This window comes from Carassius gibelio, chromosome A16 (assembly GCF_023724105.1).
Source record: "Carassius gibelio isolate Cgi1373 ecotype wild population from Czech Republic chromosome A16, carGib1.2-hapl.c, whole genome shotgun sequence".
Taxonomy (NCBI): Eukaryota; Metazoa; Chordata; class Actinopteri; order Cypriniformes; family Cyprinidae; genus Carassius; species Carassius gibelio.
In genome coordinates, this window is record NC_068386.1 from 17,661,764 (window position 1) to 17,678,084 (window position 16,321).

Here is a 16,321-nt window from a genome sequence, read left to right on the forward strand (position 1 = left end):
TAATGGCTTCATGGGATGATTAGAACAAACTCTTGTTGAAAGAAAACAAAAGGATAAGAGAGGAAGTCTTTTTTTTTGTTGTTACTCTTTTTAGCTTATTTGGTTTCCTCTTGCTTGGCAAGAGGTTATATGTAATTAAGTCTAATGGTAAAAATAGAAGGGACTTCTGGTAAACACTATACAGAAATGAACTTGACCCATGTTATTCATCACAATAATATACACACGGTGGAAGTCTTTAATGACTAAAGACTGTTTCTGCTTTGATGCTCTGGATATTTTCCTATTGATTCACGCTTACGGCATATAAACCACAAATGGCTGACAAAAAAAGTGAAAAGAAAAAACCCAGGATGTTTTTTTTTTTTTTTAAGTTTATGTCTCGATAAGACAAGAAAGGATACGTTGAACCCTTTGGGAAGACAGTTTTTCAGGATTTTAAAGGGATTAATAGGCTTTTTGAAGAATCTACTGGTCATATTTTTTCATATGCAATTACAATGAAAGTGGACTGTAGTTTTCAAGATTCATAATTAAAACATACATTTTAAATTGTAATAATGACAGTATTACTGATTTTACTGTGTTTTGAATGAATAAATTCCCTGAAAACCAAACCCATGATCATGCTGTTGCTAGCATCATACTGTATGAAAAACGTCTGCAACTTTCAAGCTTTAATAAGGATTGGATCATGCAGTCATTGATTCATAAGTGAGTAAAATCAGTTTGATTTGTGACCCTCTGACCTCATACGATTTCTGTCACCAAATTTTTTTAAGTAAATCCAGTGTCCCTAAAGCTCCACTTCACATTTTTTTTTTTTTTTTTTTTATTTTTTTTTTGTGTGAGTGATTGAGTGTTTGTGTGTGTTTTCCACGGAAGAAGGATAATCAAAAAGGTGCCAAAAGACATGAGGGTGAGTATATGACAAATTTTTCATTTCTGGTGAAGTATTCCTTTACGAAGTGTTTGAAACGCGATCTGAACCTTGAAACCATTAAGTCACATGTGCTGAGAGCAGTAGATATTCTGCAGTGGTTTGCTGTGTTTGGCTGCTGCCCAACAGGTCTCGTTTCGTCTGTGCTTTGGCTGTGTGATTCTACGTCTTGGAGAGAGGGGGAAACCCTTCAGAGCGGCTCAGAGGAGGCCTGTTCCAAGTGCTGGACTTCACTATTTAGGATCCCCTCTCATATAATGGCATTGACCTCATGAGGTCATCATTTCTCAAGAAAATGTTTGTCATCTTCAGCAAGAACTGGAAAAGCCTCCATCTGATACCTAAAGCATTACATAAAAACTGTGTCTATCTCTGTACATAGATATCCATCATATTGTGTGAAATACACTCACTGTACTATGTAAGGTTGAAATGTAGCTACCTAATTGTGCTGTGCCATCTTTCAAACAATACACCATACACAAATATCATCAGCATTAATCTCTTTTCCATAAACACCTCTGTGATACCTGGACAGGGTGAGGGAGACTATGGGCTGATAAGGGATCAGTTTTCTGGCCCTCACATGATTTAAAATTACCAAGTGTCATGGCCTGATTCATCTCTGTCTCTCTCAGCCAGGTTCAGGTTACAAGGCAGCCTGAGTTATTTTTACATGGACACTTAAAATCAATTTAATAGCACATCTATCTGTTAACCACAAAGATGGTGATTTGAGGGCAGAACTGGCTCAGGTCTAGGAAAGGACAGCAGCGACTGAGAGGCCTCTTGCCCCAAGGTGCATGTGTGAGGGGCCCTAATCACAGGGCCAAACTTAGCTCACAGAGGGACACTATTGTTTTAGCAGGGATTTTATATGGGAACCAAAAGTTCTGACACTTCATACCCATGATCAAGCAGTGAAATAAAATAGTGACAGACATGCTATAAAATTCAATATAATATGCACATTATTGTGAATCACAGTTTAATTAAGTGCACAACAGTGAAGACATTCACATGCTGTGGAAGCCAGTGTTAATTTTGACAGAAAATTTTGATTTAGTCTTAGTCATAGTCTTTTGACTAAATTGCAATGTAGTTTTATATATATATATATATATATATATATATATATATATATATTAGTCATATGAATCGTTTTAGTTCTAGTCTTAGTCGACTAAATATTATAAGATTAATCGGTAAGACCAACATACTATTAACTATGGCTTTTCCGTCAATAAATTCCTAATTTGCTAATTAATAATGCTAATTAATACCTAGTAAGTCAGTTGTTAAGTTTGGGTATTGTGTAGGATTAGGGAATAGGGATGCACTGTAGAATAAGGTCATGTAGGAGAAGGAATTAATATGTGCTTAATTTGTACTAATAAATGGCTAATATTCTAGTAATATGCATGCTATTAAGCAACTAGTTGACCCTAAAATAAAGTATTACAAATTCATCTAATGGCTTTAGTTATAGTGTAATGCATTTATTCAGCATTTTGCTAATTTCCAAACTCATTATGTGTTCTTGTAGGAAACATGTATCAATATGAATGATATTAAGGTTTGAATATGCAATATAGACACAGATTTAAGTGACACAACATGCCTTTATATTAAAATTAAATAAAACCACTTCTCATAAAGAAACAAGAACATGGTCCTCTTTTTAATGAAATACTGAATTAAGTACTTGTTCGCTGACAGAGAGGCCTTTTCTGTGTTCGTGATACTGTTGTGTGTGCTCAGAAAACCGGACTGAATTGAGTTCTCTATTGTATTGTCACACTTTTACAAATGTATCCATATGTCTACTCTTCTCTTATAGACACTGACATTTCTGAACATTTTGTGAGACGTACATCAAGTGTATGCTCTACATAACAGCTGTGCTCTACATATTTTTGTGGAAACCGGAATATATTATATATATAAAAAAATTATTTACTGCCATTTGTGATTAGTTTGATTTCTGAATAAAAATATAAAATTATTTCCTGTATATACTTGTAAATATTTGCTTTATATTTTTCTTATTAGTTTAAATATGTTCTATGTTGTTTTATTGGATCGAACTGTAAATACCTGGTTAGCATTTTACATTCAGTCTGTCATGTCGATCTACATAGCTGAATGTATTCAGCTGCCTCATAGCCTCCATTTTCACTAATAGAACAAAATAGGATCATAAGCGTGCACATGTGTTGGACAGAACATAGAGTGTGTTAAGAGGGAAGGTGTAAACCCAGATTTATGCTGTGGCACTGACCCAACTTCTTCATGTGTTTTCATGCACTTGGCTTGGAGTGATGGTGCTGAAATCTCAGGACTCTAGTAATCATATCAATGATCCCCCAGGTGCTTAATGCAGCCAACAAGAGCGGCCCAGCAGAAGAGCAGCCTTATCTCACCGTGATATGTCATATTCCTTCAAGACAATATGTGGATCTGCATAGACAAATGCATGTTTAAATGTGTCAATGTGCTGCATTTGTGCTTACAAAGTATAGAATGGCGTAAACAAAGCCAAAGTCATTGTTTTGATTTCCAGTGAATGCATGAACTGAAAAATATACTAATAATAAACGTATTATAAAATAATATATAAGGTGGAATACACTTCTAGGAGACACAAGAAAACAATAAGTGTCCCATCAGATTTTCCCTACATCGCATGGGCACATCAGTATTGTGTCATTTTTCTCATGCTGAATAACAATATTTAATGTATCTGCATTACTGTAAGGGCAGGTTTAGAGTTGGGGTAGGTAGACTTTAATAAAACACAATCTAGAAAGTATTTATTGTTTCTTTCCTGTAGCTGTATCCTTTCTATAGCTACAACTGTGACTATAACACATGATTACTGTATTTGCATTACTGTAAGGATAGGTGTAGATGTTAATAAACCACAACTTTATAGATAGCATTTTTCGTTGCCAAATTATACTATCCACTGTTTTAATGGGAGGTAGCAAAAAAAAAAGTTAGGACAAATCCACAAAACACCGGCTCAAAATATCAAACATGTTTGATAGCCTCTGACTGGATAGAATCATAAAAATTATTTAAAAAAAAAGTCTGCACACATTATACACTATGTGATTTTTTGTGAAATCTGTCAAGGCTTACTACTGAAAATCTGCACACTGGCTCTGACTTTCAATAACTATCATTGACTATTCCAGACTGTAAATCATAGGGTCATAAATATCTGATCTGATCTGATCTGATATGAGTATTATCTGTTTTATTTTTTGTGGACTAAGTTGCCACATGGGGCAGCCATTTAGAAATCACGTGACTATTTAGAAACTTGCTTTATTATTAATATGATTATGTACTTTCGCTTATAGGACAAATTAATAATAGTTGACTGTGAATAGTGCGTTTTTACAATAGCATCAGTAACAAGAAAAAAAAAAAAGTTCCACACTTCCACACCACTAGATTATAAAAACATTCAGCCTACACAATCTTATGGCTATTTCCAGGTTTAAATGAAAAAAGAAATTACACATTCTCAGTGTGGTTGCGGACTTTTTGAACCCAGTGTACATGTGTGCATGTTCCCAAAAGAAGGAAAAGTTTTCTTCTTCTGGTCATGAGAAACTAGGTCATCTGTGAGCCAGGTTACAGCCATGCTGCAGAGAGAGAGGCTACAACACTAGCTCTCTCCCACAGCAAGACCAATCCATTCCAAACACACAACCAACTCTCACAAAAACACCAAAAACAGAGAAAATGAAGTAAACAAATCGCAAATGAGCGGGAATGGATTGAAGCTATCATTTAGACAGCTTGTCATCATCATCATCCTCTTGATCTCTCTTGCTATATCTCTCATTCTCTTTCAGTTTCGCTCTGTCCCAGATGTGAGTTTGGCATTTGGCATCTTAATCAACTGGGTTGTTTGTGTCAATGTGGGTACAAACCTATAACCAGGGCACAAGCACTGATTGCAAGTAAACACACTGAAATCAGGTCCCACCAGGACAATGCAACTTCATTTCAAAAGTGTGTTTTACATTGAAACTAATTTACCTGTAAATATAAGGATGCACGACAATCCTCCAGAGAAGTAACCAGGCTCAGTTAAAGATAATTATGGCATGCTGTTACCCAAAGGTGTGCTGAGACTTACTGAGAGTCCATGAAAGCATAGCAGCAGCATGAATCATATGGGTGTGGAAACTAGGAAATAAAATAAAATGTGGAAGTCTGAAAAGGAATAGCCACATTGTTACTGCCTATTTCACTCTATAAAACTTCTGAAGATCTTTCACACTGAAAAATATACTTTGACGTTCTGCTGCGAAAGTCTAGCATAACTGCTGTACCAGTCAGTCCTTCGAATGCACAAACATGTATTTCCATTTTGGGCTAGAGATGAAATATTATACTATGGGGAGTAATGTGTAGCTTTGTTTTTGTCTTACAGAAAACCGCTGTCATTGTGGACAGGCTGTAAATCGTAAAGACTACCAGTAAGTTTTAACACGCGGATTTAGTGTTTAGGCGTCTGTCGTCATTTCCTGATCCTGTAAATCCAACCGCTTTGACTATAAACATGCAGCACCGAGTAAACAAACCACTTCGAGCTCTCCTACAGAGCATAAAAGACTGAATTCATGTAGCTTTCAAATCAAACAAACAAAAACCATAATCATTTATTTAAAAGTTCGGGATCAAAAATCTTTCTATTTCTGAAAATAAAAAGAGAATACTTTTCCGTCAGAACCACTAACATCAAAATTATTAACACTTAGCATACAGTTTGGATTGGCGGTATGATTATGTTCTGAATAAAAACAGCAATAACCCTCATAGGGTAAACAGAACAGAACCAAAGGTATCAGATTTTATGTTCTTAATGACATATTAGTGTAACAACATTATTCAAGATAAAAGAAGTCTGATTTGAGAAAACAAAGAATATCGGAAAGCCAAGTGATGAAAGGTGGAGCTAGGGATGAAGGAGGGTAATTTGCTCATGAACAAGTATTAAAGCTGCAGAATAATACTGAATATACCTTATATAAGAATGTTGTGACAGGCGTTGTATTCTAATAGGTAGATGTGGGTTAGCTGAGAGTCAGCTTATGCAAGCTTGACTCACGTGACCTGCCAGAACTAACGCTACTCTTGTTTCATTCAGCAAGATAGCACATTTACAATGTCACAGAAGATTCTTATTTCAAATAAATACTGTTCTTTTGAGATTTCTGTTCATCAAAGAATCCTGAAAAAAAAAAAAGAATCATGGTTTCCATAAAAATATCAAGCAGCTTGACATTAATAATGGGTAAGAAATGTTTATTGAGCACCAAATTATCATACTTCAATAATGTCTGAAGAATCATGTGACACTGAGGACTGAAGTAAAGAAAATTCAGCTCACAGAATTTAATTACAATATTAAAATATTTTTTAAATAGAAAACAGTTATTTAAAATCACAATAACATTTCAAAATATAACCATGTGTTCTATATTTCTGAGAAAATAAAATTAAGCCTTGGTGAGCCTGAAAAACTTTAAAAGATAAAAAAAAAAAAAAAAAAATCTTACAGAACCCAAACTTTTGAACTGTACCATGTTACATATAATACACATACATAATATATAGAGATGAAATTGATTTACTGATTTATTTGTTCATTACTTATAAGTAACAGCCATTTGTAAAATCATTTATGTCCTTGAAACTGCAGTTATATATATATATATATATATATATATATATATATATATATATATATATATATATATATATATATATATATATATATATATATATATACTTAAAAAAAGTGAAACTTATAGGTCATTGAGGCACATTTCTTACCCATGAGGAAAGAGATGTGAATGTGAAATGTTAAGTATTTAAATCAAATGGCATAGTGGAGCTGACATTTTGAATAATTGTTTGGCAACCATACACCCCATCAATCCCATAATTACACAACATGCAACTAGCCATAGACCCTTTATATAGTCAACGTTCTGTGATTTTTTTTCCTGTACACTGTAAAACCTGACAAGTTAACTTAACTCAAACCGTTTGAGTAAACAGATTGCCTTGATTTAAACCCTGTAAGTTCTAAAACTTTGCATTCAAGTAATTAAGTGATTAACTAAGTGCTGATTGAGAATTAGTGATGAACAGCTGCTGTTAACAAACAGAATCACTGAAGAAAAGAGAAACACAAGAACTACTACAACTGACTTCAGACACAGACTTAGATGAAATCAACTGAAATAAAATACATGAAATCTCTCAAGATCTGATTAAACAACCCTAAAAACAGCATCACCAGCTCCACTTATTAATAACCAGACTGACTTTATTTCTGTCAGACGTCTACAGAAGATCTGATTGAGAATGAACTAAGGTTTAGATGTTGATTTATTGTTTCATTTGAAGTAACCATGTTAGAGATCAGTGTTTGTATTAGTTGGGCTCTTGACCCTTGATTTCTGTCTTAGTCTTTTCTCTGGCTGTTATAACTGTGTGTTTCTAAAACATATTTGTTGTAACTCAAAAGCCCAGAAGAAATGCCATCAGGTGTTAACCTGTATCTAGGTGTAGGTTGTTATACTTTATATCGGTGATGATAATCATCAATTATTGAACTGTATAGAGTCTAATCTCTGATGAAATAAGTGTTGTGTAATTTGATTGATTATAGTAAAAGTGATTCTAAGAGCCAGTGGTTCTGTAACAATCAGTTAATACAATGACTTTTCAAACAGTGTGCTCTTCTACGGTGTCAAACAGTCACACACAGACATCAATAATCAGAATATGAACCTCAACAATGGTGACCATAAAAAAAAAAAAAAATGCTGCAGAGCATGCTGGGAGCCATGGATGAGTTTTGTACTACAATAGTACCCAGCATGCATTGCAGCATGTTTTTTTCGTCACCATTGTTGAGGTTTCATATTCTGATTATTGATGTCTGTGTTTGACCAATTACTGGCATAGAATAAAAATGTTTGTGTACAAAATGTTTATGAAGTTATTTTTATATTAACTGATTATTACAGAATTGCTGGCTCTTAGTGTCATTTTTGTTAGGTCCACTTCTACTAATTACACATTTGTTTCATCAGAGATTATATAGATCAATATCTGTGAATAACAATGAATAACTATCATCACCTATATAAAGTATAACAACCTACACCTAGGTACAGGTTAACACCTGATGGCTTTTCTTCTGGGCTTTTGACTTACAACAAATGTGTTTTAGAAACACACAGTTATAACATCCAGAGAAAAGACTAAGACATAAATCAAGGGTCAAGAGCCCAACTAAAGCAGACACTGATCTCTAACATGGTTACTTCAAATGAAACAATAAATCAACATCTAAACCTTAGTTCATTATTAATAAGATCTTCTGTAGACATCTGACAGAAATAAAGTCAGTCTGGTTATTAATAAGTGGAGCTGGTGATGCTGTTTGTGGGGTTGTTTAATCAGATCTTGAGAGATTTCATGTATTTTATTTCAGTTGATTTCATCTAAGTCTGTGTCTGAAGTCAGTTGTAGTAGTTCTTGTTTCTCTTTTCTTCAGTGATTCTGCTTGTTAACAGCAGCTGTTCATCACTAATTCTCAATCAGCACTTAGTTAATCGCTTAATTACTTAATTGCAATGCATATCTTCTTTCAGTGAACTCAACTGAATTAAGTTCATAGTACTCATAACTGTTAGTTTTTTTCAACTTAAATGGTTTAAGGCAATCGGTTTCCTCAAACGGTTTGAGTTAACATAACTTAAGGATATCTGTTTACTCAAACCGTTTGAGTAAAGTTTACTTGTCGGGTATTACAGTCAAGGCAATCGGTTTACTCAAACGGTTTGAGTTAAGTTATCTTGTCGGGTTTTACAGTGTACTGAGAGACAGTTACAGCTCAAATTGAAGTAATACAAATAATAACAGGCCAGAGCAGCTTGCACTAGATTCCTCCTAACAATGCATACAGTAAATACGGCTCTAATGTAATGTTCTGCTTTTGTGTATTTGTATACACACAGACGCCCCGCCACCCACTTGCATAATAAACAAGCTTTTAAAAAGGGAAGCTGATACCCTCAAGCTTAAACATACAAGTATTCCACACAAATACACTTCAGATGCCCAGATGTAACCACTCGTGTGCACATTCGCAAACAAAACAAGCGCAGAAAAGCACCATCAAACACACTGTTCATTGACCCCAATAACTGCCATTAACAAATGTGTTGCTCCTGGTTGCTCTGGCTAATTTATTCTCCCCACGCATGTGAGGTGAAAGGTCGGGCATGTTAACAGGCCGCTAAGAGCTTCCTCTTCCTGGGGATGAGGTTGCAGGCCAATGGGAAGGTCTAAAGGGGGCCAGAAATCCTCCCCGAGAGGTCAACCACATTTCACAGCACACTGTGAGAGGGCAGGGCCAACATGCTTAAGCGCTCAATAAAAAGACCTGGCAGGATGTTGCAGATCATAAACCGAATTTCAACAACCCCCCTGCCGCCCCTCCCTCTGAGGAAAAGAAGACATTCTGATGCTTTATTACCAATTACTAATGCTGGGTGGAAAATGTTTGGTGCTCAACTTTAAGATTTACTGTGTTGTAGTCATTTAACTCCTTAAGCTGTGGTTTGGATGTATACTGTAGGTGTTTGGTATTGTTGTATATTGTTTATGGTTTGTTTAATTCCTGTTCTATACTTAAAATTATTTGCTATAAATTAATTTGGGGCAATATAACAAATTCTTTAATAATATATTTGCATATTATTTTGCTGGGGTATAATATTAATATGATTATTTTATGTAGTTTGTTTGCAGAATAATTTCACAATCTTTCCTGGTTGAGTCTCAGTAGTATGGGAGTGTTAAGACAAATCAAAGTGTTGGTTAGGTTGATTTATTTCCATGAATTAGTATCAAATCAGCAGATTCAGCAGTTCATCTTCACTGTCATTTAACAGTACAAATGTTTAATTTTGAATGTCTTTGAAAGTGTCTTGTGTTTATTCATCAATGTTCCTTAAGGCTGCATTTATTTGATTAAAACAATAATATTGTGATATAACTGTTTTCTATTTTATTATATATTATAATGTTATTTATTTTGGGGTGCAAAGCTGAATATTCATCAGTCATTACTCCAGTCTTCAGTGTCACATGTTCTTTCAGAAATCATTATAATATGCTGATTTGCTGCTCAAGAAACATTTCTTCACTATTTTTGATATTGAAAACACTTGTGCTGCTTAATATTTTTTCTGGGAATGGTGATATGTTTTTTTTTTTTTTTCTTTTCTTTTTTTTCACAGGATTATTTAATGAACAGAACATTTTTAAAACAGCATTTATTTAAAATATATATTGTAACATTTTAATTGTTTTTACGGTCACCGTTTATCAATGTAACATCCTTGCTGAATAAAAGAAAAAAAAAGAGAGAAAGAAAAAAAAAAAAAAAAAAAACAGATTTTGAACATCCAAAGTACTTGTTTTATATGTTTGGTAGTTGTTTAAAAAATGTAATCACATACTGTACATTCCACACATGTCATGTTTGGTAGTGTGTTACCTCTGAGGATGTAGTTCTGGTAGTTTTGGTCAGCATCAGCTCCCACTTTAATAAGACATGTGAGTCCTTCAGCTATCACAAACTCATGCACCAAATCTTTATCATCCTGAAAGAGAAACACAAGCAACATAAATTTAATGTATGAACAAAATATTCAGAAGAAACACATAATCTACACAAACACAACACAGGTTGTGTGTGTGTGTGTGTGTGGGGGGGTCGCAATTTATTAAACATTCTACCATCAATTAACCATCAAGAAATTCAAACTCCACAATGCAACCGCAGATGTTTTGTTTGACTGCAAAACACTTTCAAGGTGAGAGTTGGAGAAAGGTCTAGTTGTGTTTTCAGAAAACTGACATGGCCCACTCTGAAGCTTATAAATTCCTATCTGTCAAACATTCTGTCAGCAATTTCTCCACGCTCCCACTCCTACAACAACACATGTTGCATTGTTCTGCAATCTCTCTGTCCACCAGGTGCTGGGATCTGAAAGTATCCCAATATGCTTTGATAAACGACTGAAAGGTCCAAAAAAAAAAAAAAAAAAAAAAAAATCTATTACATTTTATTTACACTTAAAAATTAGTCTATTAAATGTAATACATTTTCTAAAATTCAAATAAAATATAGCAATTTAATACAGTTGTTTTATATGTATAGTATATTTCATATAATTACTATATTTTATAAAAGCTACTTTATGATTTATTTTTAAGCTAAACTGGAGAGATATTTAAATGCACTTCTACAGAGTGTTGTTTTATCGAGCCGTCTTGGACTCGTCCCTGTAGAGTTTCTCCAGATCTCCCTCACTGAGCACACACAGTTTTAAATCCTTTTCACTTCCAGCCCATGGAAACCCTTTGTGTTTGGGCTTGAGTAAATTTGGGTTGCTAAGTGCTGATCGACTGCTTCCCAGCAGTAAAGAGCCCATTAAACACACTGTAGAAGAGATGTGAGGAGCGGTACGTGTCTCCGCTTGATTTATGGAGCCCACGGCTGGGCACACTTCACTAATTCTGTGATTACAGCATGCATCCTTCCTCTACCCTGTGTGTCATGTGTGGAAGTGAACCGGGCTACATCTTATTTCTTCTGCTTTGGGATTCACATGGACACACCCTATTGGCTGATCTGAAAATGATTAGCGGGGTTGGATTTGTGGAATTTATATTGGCACGGCCAGTCTGTAATGACACAATATGCCTATGTCTGGAGAAATTCATTTTACTGCACATGCAAAATATACTTAAAATGCACAACAGCATGAAGAATGCAATTCTTGCCATTTTTCTTCCCGAGTCGAGGGATAAATCAGATGACTGCTCATACATATTGTTTGCAAGTGATTCATATGTCTTAGATTAAAATGCAAGGAGATTAGGAGGATTATGAGATCAGTTTCAATAACTGGAACTGCGGAGTTGGAATTCTGTCCCAGGCCTGGCTGTGTGTGTGTCAGTGTTGTGGGAGAAACTAACTAAAAGCAGCACTGCTACTAACTTATCTACATTTTTTAGCAGCTGTTTTCAAAACAGTGTAGCTTTTACAGTAGCAAACTTTGTTTTTTTATCCAACAATAGCTGCATCATACTGCTATTTACATTTATACTGATTTTAGTTTACAACTGCAACTATGTATATCTCACAAACGGACATTACTATATGTCACAATTTTTAACTTTGCTTATTGTAATTGTGAATTGTTATCTCACAGTTCGACTTTATCTTTCACAAAGTCACAATATCTCACAACTGCAACTTCATGTCTCATAACTATGGTTTTAAATTTCGCTATTGCAGCTTTGTATCTCGCAGCTCTGACTTTATATATCTTTTTTACTTTGTTTCATGTATGTGCAGGGGCGTCGCTAGGCCTTTTTTAGGGGGGCTTCAGCCCCCCTAAACTTATGCCCAGCCCCCCTAAAAAATTATTTGATTAATTAATTAGTGATCGCTTCAGTCCCCTTTAAAAACTCATTTGAAACGGTGGCAAGCTGCATCAAGTTCCGGCTCCTCCCCTGATCTGAGTCTGCATGGATTCAGCGCGTTTTTCAATCCACAGGGGCGCCGAGCAGAGCGAACATCAGAGAGTACAAGGTGTGTGTGTGTGCGTGTGCGTGTGTGTGTGTTCTCGCATCCAAAACGTCTTCGCTGCGTTCACCTTCAGCCTTTATCACGGTGTGACAGTTGTTTTTTCTTCCAACAAAAATGAAGCGATTAACACCCATGAAAACATACTTTAGAAAACGATCATGATTTATTTTAATTTACTTTTCAAAATTCAAAACATATTATTGTGTATTTCGGCATTACATTATGCAGCCATTCACAGAAATGATTAAAGACACACATCATTGTCTGAAAGCACTAAATGTCACAGAGAGAGAAACATCATGTGGAGTTATTTTGTTTTGTATTATTAAATATGATTTTGTATTAAGTAATAATGAATCATTAGTGTATCATAATACATATATTAGAGTAAGAGTAAAGGGATCTGTGATTTTTTTTTTTTTTTTTTAAAGTAATTGATTTATAGAAGTGGCAAATTGATAATGGTGTTATTTTTAATAAATAGAAATAAATATAGAACAGATTAAACATATTGCCAATAGACAATTACATTAATACATGTTTTGTCTATATTCTTAATGAATATTAGCTGGTTAGTTAAATGATTTGAAATGAAATAAATTTCCAGGGGCTGACTTGATGTATAACCAACCGTATTGTTGATTATAAAGGCTAAAAAGCTAAAAATTAATAATAATAATAATAATAATAATAAAATATAATAATTTATTTTTCATTGTAGATGGGTATACAACATTTTTTTGTCGTGCGGGAGTAGGTCTGCAAATGAGCAACAGTCAGGTGAGAATAGAACAGACAGCCTCACACACACAATACCACTGTGTTCCCAAGATTCATTGCAGTCATTGAACCCTTATGTTGTTTTAATTTTCTGCTAATTTCCACATACATTTCATAAGAAAAAGCTGTGGTATCATCAAAGGATAAACATGAATGTCCTAATACTGAATCAGGAAGTCTTTATTGTAAAAATCTACATTCCCAATTCAAAATTTTCCAGTGACTGGTCACATCTAAAAAACTGTATTAGTTTTTTTTTACATTGTTATATATGGCTCAGTCAGTACTCCTACTCCCATATATGAAATACAGGGAATACAATGGAATAGTGGATTGCAATAAGGTTAGTAGTATACAACCCTACCCTAATAGTCAAATATAATTTTTTAATCATACCCTTATTGGGGGCTGAGCCCCCCTAAAATTAAAATCTTAGAATCGCCCCTGTGTATGTGTGACTATTTCTCGTAATTGTGACTTTATATCCCTCAGAATCGAAATATAGCAACTTTATATCTTTAAAGTGAAAGTGAAAGTCCTGACACTTGCCAAGTATGGTAACCCATATTCGTAATTGATGCTCTGCATTTAACCCATCCAAGTGCAAACACACACAGCAGTGAGAGGTGAACACACCGTGAACACACACCCGGAGCAGTGGGCAGCTATACATCCAGCGCCCGTGGAGCTACTGGGGTTCAGTGCCTTGCTCAAAGACACTTCAGTCATGGGTATTGAGGGTGGAAGAGAGCGCAGTGTGTCACAATAAACCCAAGCTCATTGGAAAAATGTGCATGTGGCATCACCTCGCTGTAATTTGCAAATGAATTCAGCACACTCTTTTGAGGCTTTATTTTGGCTTGTGTTAAATGGTGTTTGTACCCAAGCTCTCTGCATGCCAATTGCAATGCTGTACCGGGTGAGCTACCAAACAAGTTTACTACATTGAAAAAGACATAGATTTGGCGTCACTGTTGTTTAACTACTTTGGATTATGAGTCGTTTGCAGTCTGACAAGCTATAGGTCAGTAGCTTTCCCAGCAAATAGTCTTGCATGTGCTTTGACAAAGCTAGCATCCGTGTTTGTTTCTGCTCCAGAGTATTTGTGTGTGTATGCATAGCCTCTGGCAGGTTTAAATTACACACTTGTTGACAGGTGTGAAAGTTTCAGGGGTTTTTGCCATTAAAAATACTTCAACTTTAGTGGAGAGTCATTTAATCTCTCTCTCACACACACACACACAGACGCACACACAGAATGCGGTGGTCAGACATGGTTCCTCTAGAGGAAAAACAGTAGCTTCCAGCACAGCTTTAAAATCAATCAATGATGGAGACTCCAGCTTTGGTATCTGGCCACTTCTGTGCAGTGAGAGAAATTCCAGCATAGCCGTACAGCTGAAACATGCATGAAAACACAGACACACACACACACACACACACACACACACAAACACACATGTACTCCTGACCAAATAGACATTAACAGGTGCTCTGCGCTAATACTAAGTCGAAGTGGGAAAGCTTACCTGAAAGATCTGCTTGAGGGAGAACAGTGCTCTTCGCAGCTCACGTCCGGTCGAATTGTAGAGCTTTTCTGCAGGAGAAAACAGGGAAAATATATATTTAGTTGATCTTCATGTGCTTTACTTTCTAATTAATTATTTACAGGTTTAGATGGAGCCTTTTGGACTATTTTTTATTTATATATTCAAGGGACATATGCTCTGTAACTCAAGGACTTTGGTTCCCAGGTAAAGAACTCTGCTTCTTTTATAGCATTTACTGTTCAATCCGCAGTACTTCAGAGTTCCAGCGTGTGTCAGAGTTGAGCAGAGTAATGTCTAAGTGCACAGTGCAAAAGCTAAAGACAGACTCAGCCTCTGACTCAGCACCTCTGATGAACATGCATCTCTCTCTTTCTGTTTCTCCCTCAGTATCCTTGATTATCTCTTTATCGATTGCTCTGAGGAGCTATATATGGAACCACATGCCGAAACTCACAACATGCTGCGCTCTCTTTCCATTTCTCTTTTTCAATGTGTCCCCGTAGAGAACTCTCCTTAACATTCCGACCTCAATATTGGCAGCCTGAGAGTCCGATTTAATCTTGCCTACTGCTGAGTGTGTGTTTGTGAATGTCAGACTGTGTGTGTGTGTGTGTGTGTGTGTGTGTGTGTTTGTGTGTATATGCAAGCTTTTGGATGTGTAAATTATTATACACGTGACAAGTAACAATAGTATACTATTAAATAAATAATGTCATTAAGTAATGTCATCAACAATGTAAAGAGGGTCTGAACATGTTTTGGCGCATCTACCAATATTATATGTCATTATGATATATTATAGTGAAACATCTTTACCAAACACAGTTTCTGAGATTACATACACAAGATGTGCATCCACACCGCGTTCATTTTAAATAATATTTTAGGAATCTTAGAAAAAAATAGGCAACTTTTACAGTGAAAAGTTGTGTTAAAATTAACTAGAACATTTTCTATGAATGTAGCCAGAAAAGTTTTTAGACATGCATTTAGATGCCCAGTCATCTTGGATCTTCAGTGATGGTCAGGTTATCATTTTTAACCTATGGAGCTCCTAAAAAAAGTTACTGGCCAACTGGCAATTTGACTCAGATTGATTGAATTCTGGTCCTAGTGTGGAAATAATTCCCTCTAGTTTAATTCTCCAAATCCCCAAATTCTAATAAAAGAAGAGATGATTCTGCTAACAGGTTTTATTGCAAATAATTACAGAAATACAATACTCCATACAGGAGCACCATATTCACCCTTTTTATTGATATTCTTAAGTACTTCAGCTGAAATTTGCGTTTACTGTACATGCCAATACAGAGAGGACTTTTTCTTCCGGTTCAGCTTTAG

The 16,321-nt window shown here is 35.3% G+C and overlaps 1 protein-coding gene across 3 annotated transcripts in view; it reads right to left on the reverse strand.

Moving 5' to 3' along the window:
* The window catches only part of LOC128030811 (FH1/FH2 domain-containing protein 3-like), a 184,722-nt gene that overhangs the window by 61,469 nt on the left and 106,932 nt on the right, over positions 1-16,321 (reverse strand). For all 3 annotated transcript variants that reach the window (XM_052618824.1, XM_052618823.1, XM_052618822.1), the window contains exons 4-5: positions 14,960-15,027; positions 10,548-10,653 (exon numbers count right to left, since the gene is read on the reverse strand). In XM_052618824.1, the coding sequence (XP_052474784.1) occupies positions 10,548-10,653; positions 14,960-15,027 (174 nt within the window). The remainder of the gene's footprint in view (positions 1-10,547; positions 10,654-14,959; positions 15,028-16,321) is intronic.